At 54.0% G+C, this 8,095-nt stretch overlaps 1 protein-coding gene and 1 long non-coding RNA gene across 2 annotated transcripts; one reads left to right on the top strand and one right to left on the bottom strand.

The window, feature by feature from the left end:
* Positions 1-218: 218 nt before the first annotated feature.
* Positions 219-2,183, bottom strand: LOC119874157. Its single transcript, XR_005367634.1, has 2 exons — positions 2,000-2,183; positions 219-1,682 (listed from the first exon to the last, which is right to left on the bottom strand). It is a non-coding gene; the product is annotated as an uncharacterized LOC119874157 (long non-coding RNA).
* Positions 2,184-2,985: 802 nt separating this feature from the next.
* On the top strand, positions 2,986-7,414 carry PIM1 (Pim-1 proto-oncogene, serine/threonine kinase). The gene is given in 6 exon segments (NM_001146177.1): positions 2,986-3,067; positions 3,173-3,279; positions 3,397-3,447; positions 3,539-3,905; positions 5,494-5,670; positions 6,411-7,414. Coding segments are annotated over 6 exon segments (942 nt in total). The 3' UTR covers positions 6,569-7,414.
* Positions 7,415-8,095: the final 681 nt, after the last annotated feature.

The raw sequence follows: 8,095 nt of genomic DNA on the forward strand, positions 1-8,095 counted from the left end.
GGGTACTATTATCTTCATTCAGAGTCTAAAGCTTAGAAAGGTTAAGTAACTAAAAAAAAAAGGTTAAGTAACTTGATGAATGACACATAAGTATGTGCCAGATCCCAGATTTGAAATCAAACTAACTTGTTAAACTCCTTGCTCCAAATCGAACTCCAATTAAAAAAATATACAAAAAAACCCCCTTGCTCCTCCTAATCTTGCTTTTTTTTTTTGGCTTTTTTTTTTTTTTTTTTTTTTTTGCACTAACCTTTCTTTTATTTTGCCCAAGCCCTCTTAACTCACTTAAATTTGGTATAAAATGACTTTAATCATGACCTTTTTGTTGTGACTCATTTTGGTCTTCCCCTCCAGTAACGCACATTGTTCAAGAGATGCTGGACAACAGAAGAATATGTGTCAAGGAAGAGGGCAGCAAGGTATAAATAATTGATAAGTTAATTAACGAAGAGATTTTAAGAAGTAAAAAGCCAAACACATGATTGCCGGATGAGCAGAGTGGACAGTGAAGAATCCTTGGAGTTATCTAACAGTCGGGTCCTCCTGAAGGCTAGGAAAGCTTTAAATACAAGTGAAGAGGGGAGGGCATCCTCAGAACAGGCTGACTGCCTCTGCAAAGGCAGTGTCTGGAAAGTGATAGGTGAGTGGGAGCATGTGGAGACGCAGGGCTTGAAGGAGGGAGAAGGTAAAGAGCATTGGAAGTGCTGGGTCGCGCGTCCTTTTACCCTAGTTGTCTTACTCGGTACCAAGGAAAGTTTGAGATCCTGATTAATGGGAAATCTTTAAATACTCTGGGTTGATTTGGGGCCGTTTCATCTCTTCCTCCTTTAGCTGTTGTGTGACCCTGTGTCATCCGACTTATGTTTCATTTTCCCAGCTGTGAAAAGGGAATCCTTCTTCTCTTGGGTTTTCTCCTAGTCATCAAAAATGAAGAGTTAGGCCCCAGGACACCAACAAAAGGAAAATGCAGTATTTTATAAGACAGGTTCACAAAAGCTGTGAAATATGGGGGCAACATCTTTCCGCAACAGGCACCGCAGAAAACTTTTAATGAAATATTCACATTCATTAACGACCACAGCTCTAACAGACCCTGGAACCTCATTTCTCTTTACGTGGTAGGAACTTGGAAACGATGAAAATGGGACGCAGTTAGCTTTCAAGGACTCAGGCCACTGACGGCTCAATTTATGGATTACACAGAATTTTAATTTACTCATTTCACACGTCGTTATCAACTCTACGTGAAGTTTAGAAGGACAAAGGATGAAAGTGGACTTGGCCTGTTTTCCGTGTTATTTCCACGGTGGGGCAGAGAGAGTGTGTGTGTGTGTGTGGGGGGGGTGGGGGGCAATCTCCTTTGAGACAAGACTCGGTGCGGCCAATAATTGCTAGTATTGCCAGACTGGTAATAACAGGCTGATGAAAGGTGAATACAACGTGAAAACTCTGATTAAACCAAGCGCACCCTCCCCCCCCCCCGCTCTCCTCTCTCCCGCCCTCACAGAAGGCGCTGAGACAGCATCTGGCATCATAACACCAACATTCGTTTCGTGATTCCTCCTCACCGGGCACTCTCCGCACACATCACTTCTGGGCGAGCAGGATTCACTGGTCCTTCTCTGCGTTTTTCACACAAACGGCGGCTCGAGAATCTGGGGGCTGAGCTTTTCTTTCACCAGCTGCAAGAAGCGCGATCGGGACCCCCCGCCCCGCCCCGCCCCGCCCAAGCCGAGCTGCCCCCGTTTCGATCCAGGCCTGTGACACCCCCACGCCCTCGGCGAAGCCGCCGTGACTCACAGCGCGCGGCTCCTGCGCCCCCCGCGCGCCGCCCCCACGCACGCCCCGAGGAGGGCCCGAGCCGAGCCCGCCGCGCCTCCGGAACCCGCCCCGGCCGACTCGGAGGTCTCGGGCTGAGTCACACAGAAGGACCACCCTCGTCGGCGCCCCCCCGGCCCGCACCCCCGGCGCCCGCCGCCGCTCTCCCCGCCTGGCACACCGACGCCCGTCGTCTCTGCGCAACTTGCTGTGCTCCAGCTCGAGCCCCTGACCCAAAAGCCTCCGAGAAACAGAGCCGCGGAGCCGGCCGCGGGCGGCCTTTGATGGCTTTGTTATTGTTTGGGTTTGAATCGATACGCCCCTCCCCATCCTTCCTCCCTCCCTCCCTCGCGGCCCGACGCCCGGCTCGCCCCTCCCCTCGCGCCCCGCGCCCCTCCCCCTCCACTTTGGCGCCTTTTCCTTCCCGCCACGTCGTGGCGGCGTAGAGACCATTCTGACCGCGAGAGCGGGGCGGGGCGGGGGCGGGGCGCGCCGCGTTATGCAGATCGGTCGGCTCGTGGTTGGCTGGAGGCGCGCCGGCGGGGGCGGGGCCGGGGCGCGGCGACGGAGCGCGCGGGGCGGGGGCCGCGGGGAGTCGCCCCGTCCCGCCGCTTCCCCACCCCCTCTCCTCCCTCCGCCGGCCCGGCCGCGCGGCTCCCCGCCTAGGCCTCCCGGAGAGGCCCCGCCCCATCCCCGCCCGCCCGCGCGCCCCCCCACCCGCCGGCGCGCTCCGCCCCTTTACTCCTGGCGGCTGGGCGAGCCGGGCGTCTGCTGCAGCGGCCGCGGTGGCGGAGGAGGCCCGAGAGGACTTGGCGGCAGCGGCGGCGGCGGCGGCGGCGGCGGCACCGGCAGCAGCAGCAGCAGCAGCAGCTACGAGCTCCCAGTGCCGCGGCGCTGCCGCACGAGCCCCACGAGCCGCCCACCCTGCCGCCCTCGGCGCTGCCTGACCTCGCCGGCGTGTCCGCCCGCCGCCAGCCCCGGCAGCGCCCCCAGTCGTCCTCCGACTCGCCCTCGGCCTTCCGCGCCAGCCGCAGCCGCAGCCGCAACGCCGCCCGCAGCCTCAGCCTCAGCCCCAGCCGTAGGCACAGCCCCCGGCGCAACCCCGGCCCCGGCTCCTGCCGCAGCTCCTCCAGGCACAGCCCCTTCGCCGCCACCCTGGAGGTTGGGATGCTCTTGTCCAAAATCAACTCGCTTGCCCACCTGCGCGCCGCGCCCTGCAACGACCTGCACGCCACCAAGCTGGCGCCCGGTGAGCGTCCCCCCGGCCTGGGAGGGCGAGGCGGCCGGACCCCCAGGGTGGGCGCTGGGAGCTCGCGGGCCGCCGCTGAGCCCCCCGTGCCTCCCCCTTTCCTAGGCAAGGAGAAGGAGCCCCTGGAGTCGCAGTACCAGGTGGGCCCGCTACTGGGCAGCGGCGGCTTCGGCTCGGTCTACTCAGGCATCCGTGTCGCCGACAACTTGCCGGTGAGCGGGCGCCCCGCCGCGGGGAGGGTGCACTGGGCGGGGGTCTGGGGGCGCCCGGGTGTGTTTCGGCCCCGGCGAGGGGATCTCATGGAGACTCTTCGGGGGGGATGGTTTCAGGTGGCCATCAAGCACGTGGAGAAGGACCGGATTTCCGACTGGGGCGAGCTGGTGAGTGCCCCGGAGGGAGCGACCCCTAGGATGGGTGGGGTGAGGGGCGCCCTCCGACTCGCGCGCTCACGCAGCCCCCTCGCCTCTGCAGCCCAATGGCACCCGGGTGCCCATGGAAGTGGTCCTGCTGAAGAAGGTGAGCTCGGGCTTCTCCGGCGTCATTAGGCTCCTGGACTGGTTCGAGAGGCCCGACAGTTTCGTCTTGATCCTGGAGAGGCCCGAGCCGGTGCAAGACCTCTTCGACTTTATCACGGAAAGGGGGGCCCTGCAGGAGGAGCTGGCCCGCAGCTTTTTCTGGCAGGTGCTGGAGGCTGTGCGGCACTGCCACAACTGCGGAGTGCTCCACCGCGACATCAAGGACGAGAACATTCTCATCGACCTCAATCGCGGCGAGCTCAAGCTCATCGACTTCGGGTCGGGGGCGCTGCTCAAGGACACGGTCTACACGGACTTCGATGGTGAGCCAGCCAGTTCCGGGCGGGAGTTGCCGGGGAGGGAGCTGCCCAGGTGACTCGGCCTTGCCTGGAGGCCTCGGCCGGCTTCCCTCTCCGGCCCTTTGTAAAGGTCATCGGGCCGTCTGGCTCGATGCTGGCAGGGGTGGGGCGAGGGAGAGCTTCCCAGCGTAGTAAAGCCGGAGATTTCCAGCCAGCTGAACCTGTCATGCTTCTGGCATGATTTTATTTTTTAAGTGGAATTCAGTGGGTTCCAAGCTTTCCCGATGAATAAGAGGTTGTGGGCAACCCGCCGTAGCCCAGATTTCTGAAGTCTGACCCAGTTTCCCCGCCAGTAAAAGGATAGGGTGGGGGGAAAGGGAGGAGAGAGCTGGAGAGATGAAGATCTGATGCCGGTTTTGTAATTTTTGTTTTGTGTTCCAAAGGAGTTTTCTGTAAGGTTAGTTTGTAGAGCTGCAGTTTTTTTTTTTTTTCCTCTCCCCTTTGATCTAGGGACGGATAAAGGAATAGAAAAACAGTAGTTTACACGAAATTATTTTGTGGTGTGTCGCCTTTTTTTATTTATTTTTTGGCGTTGCGGGGTGAGAGTGGGAATGAATGTTGTGAAAGAAGATCTCTTGCTGGTTTGAAAATTAGTTGGGTGTCTCCGCAGAGAGGATGAAAACCTATCCTAGGGAGGGGCTTGGAGCGGGTTCTTTCAGAAAAGATGGAATTGGGAGCCTGAGATCAAAGCAAAGGAGGGTGGGTCATCATCTGAGCGGCTTAACCTAACAAACGACAGCCTTTCAAAACTTGTGACTGGGGCTTGTGGTTTGTGTTTATTTGCCCTTGGAGGACGCTGGGTTGGGCTGCATTTTTTTGTATTTAACAGTTAATGGCTGGCCGGGTCCTCCCTTGTTTTTTCCTCCGAGTCTTTGCTGCCCCCTGGTGAGCACAAGCGGGATGGCCCTGACCTTTTTTTTTTTTTTTACAACCCAAAGTTTGTAAACAGGAATCACGTGGTCTGAAACCCGCTCTGCAGCTCTACCTTTGCTGCGAGGGGAAGAGAGGGTGTGGGTGTCTGCCTCTGCACGCATAGGGTGGGGAGGAAGGCCTCCCAAAGGGCACCCTGACTTAAGATAGAGTTTATTGGGTAAGGACCCTCGAGTGGGTCGTAGGTGAGACTAGAATCTCACCCAGGCTCCAGCCACGTTAATGCATTTTAAGGATAGTCTGTGGGATACTTCCCTTGATTGTGCAGACATTCATCCATTCATCCCATTGTGGGTGGTCCTACCGCATACCCGCCTCAGGCTTTGGGTTTGTGGCCAGCCCTGTTTGTTTCTTGGAGCAGTTTGTAAAGAATTTTGATTTATGGTCTGCTGGTAGAGAGGTGGGTGGGTAATGCTTTGGGTTGGAAGAGATGCTGTAAGCCACTCATCTACTCCTTTTAGCCTGGGGGTGGGGGGGATGGAATTAGCCCAGCTCTTGTCCTGGGAGAAGTGGAGTGGTGTTTTTTGTTTTAAGGAGTCGCTCAGTATTACTCAGTATGTGAATTGCTTTGTTTTATTTTTGCCAAAAGTGTGTTTTCCTTTTCAATTCCCCTGGCTCACAGGGACCCGAGTGTATAGTCCTCCAGAGTGGATCCGCTACCATCGCTACCATGGCAGGTCGGCCGCTGTCTGGTCTCTGGGGATCCTGCTGTATGATATGGTCTGTGGAGATATTCCTTTTGAGCATGATGAGGAGATCATCCGGGGCCAAGTTTTCTTCAGGCAGAGGGTCTCTTCAGGTAACTTTTGGGAAGCCCTTTTGTTGAGAAGCAGGAGTCAAAGAGTCTTCAGGGGGGACAGTTTGAATTTTGGAGAGCTCCACCTCCCCAGGGGATGCCCCACAGTCCTTGCTTATTAGTAGAGTCCTGGGCCCATGACTGGAGAACTGGCTCTCAGGAATTTAATGATTTGCACTGAGCATTCTTTGAGAGGTCAGTAGAAGAGCATGTGTGAGAATATTAAGAAAAGACCATGTCTTTTCGTTGAAAGTTTTTTTTTTTTAAAGTACCAGCAGTCCTGACTCCTCAACTCTCCTGGCTGGTGAAAAGTTGAGGGTTCTTTCAGCATTCTCCCTTAAGGCAGACTCTCTAAATATTGTGGTTCCAGTGACCTCATTGTGGGTGGTGTTCATATTTGTAAGTTGTAGGTGAATTGAATCACCTCATCATGCTCACTGATGTCTCATCAAAATCCCTTGTCATCATTCTTCCTATTTCTAGTGAGTGGGTGTCGTGGGAAAGGCCTTAGCTATTGAAGTCTGAAAACCACAGGTTTAAGAGGGGAGCTTTTTTTTTTTTTCTTTTTTAAGCTCAAAGCAGATTAGAGGATCCAGATCTTAGTTAATACCTTACCATTGAAAAGTAGAGTTCTAGAAGGTTCCTAGTCTCCTTTGGGTCCCTGGGAAGCAAATTAGCAAGACCTTTGCATTGTAAAAACAAGTTGAGTCATTCATAACCTCTGTCTCTCCTGCTTTCTGCAGAGTGTCAGCATCTCATTAGGTGGTGCTTGGCCCTGAGACCATCAGATCGGCCATCCTTCGAAGAAATCCAGAACCACCCATGGATGCAAGATGTCCTCCTGCCCCAGGAAACAGCTGAGATCCATCTGCACAGCCTGTCACCAGGGCCCAGCAAATAGCAGCTTTTCTGGCAGGTTCTCCCCTCCTCATCAGATGCTCGTCAGATGCTCGAGGGAGGGGAAGCGTCTGTTTCCAGCTTCCTGAGTACCAGTGACACTTCTCGCCAAGCAGGACAGTGCTTGATAACAGGAACAACATTTACAACTCATTCCAGACCCCAGGCCCCTGGAGGTTGCCTCCCAATATGGGGGGGAAGGAGACTCCACTCCAGGTGTCCTAGACCTCAACTCTTCCCGTAGATGCTCTGTTCTTCTCACAGATGTCCAGTGTCCCTGGACTCTGCAAAATCCTGGGGGTGGGGGGAGGGGGGGTCAGAACCCTGCCATGGAATTGTTCCCTTCATCACGAGTTCTGCCGAATGCCGCGATGGGTCGGGTAGGGGGAAAACGGGTTGGGGTGGGATATAGGACTAGCACCATTTTAAGTCCCTGTCACCTCTTCCGACTCTTCTGAGTGCCTTCTGTGGGGACTCCGGCTGTGCTGGGAGAAATACTTGAACTTGCCTCTTTTACCTGCTGCTTCTCCAAAAATCTGCCTGGGTTTGGTTCCCTGTTTTTCTCTCCTGTCCCCCTCCCCCCCCATCCTTCATATGAAAGGTGCCATTGGAAGAGGCTACAGGGCCAAATGCTGAGCCACCTGCCCTTTTCTGCCTCCTTTAGTAAAACTCCCGAGTGAACTGGTCTTCCTTTTTGGTTTTTACTTAACTGTTTCAAAGCCAAGACCTCACACACACACACACACACATACACACACACACAAAATGCACAAACAATGCAAATCAACAGAAAAAACTGTAAATGTGTACAGTTGGCATGGTAGTGTACAAAAGGATTGTAGTTGATCTAATCTTTTTTAATTTTGCCTTTAAGTTATTTTACCTGTTTCATTTTTGTTTCTTTTTTTTTTTTTTTTTTTGTTCTTGGGTTTTTGTTTTTGTTTTTTTTTTGGAAGATGCGCATTCTAACCTGGAGGTCAACATTATGTATTTATTTATTTATTTATTTGGTTCCTTTTCCTGCTCCAAGCTTCCACAGCTGCTGCCATAGTTTTCTTTCCTCCTTTCCTCCTCTGACTTGGGGACCTTTGGGCGAGGGCTTGCTCTGAACGTAGGGTGACGGGACTCAGGCGGGACAGCTGCTACAGATCCCTGACTGCTGCAGGGGCCCCTCACCAACTTTCACCAGAGTGGGGATGGGTTCCGTGGGGTGTAGGGGAGGGGCATCGCTGACTAGTGTACATAGGATAGATATATGAAAAGCAGTTCTGGATGGTGTGCCTTCCGGATCCTCTCTGGGGCTGTGTTTTGAGCAGTATGTAGCCTGCTGGTTTTATCTGAGTGAAATACTGTACAGGGGAATAAAAGAGATCTTATTTTTTTTTTTTTTTATACTTGGCGTTTTTTGAATAAAAACCGTTTGTCTTAACTCCGTGGTTTCGAAGTGTCCATGCAGAGGGCTCACTTGATTTAACTCTTAAGTGCATAGATCCTATCCTGGGAGAAAAGAGAACTTGAAGCCTCGACCTGG

This window comes from Canis lupus, chromosome 12, assembly GCF_011100685.1.
Source record: "Canis lupus familiaris isolate Mischka breed German Shepherd chromosome 12, alternate assembly UU_Cfam_GSD_1.0, whole genome shotgun sequence".
Lineage (NCBI taxonomy): Eukaryota > Metazoa > Chordata > Mammalia > Carnivora > Canidae > Canis > Canis lupus.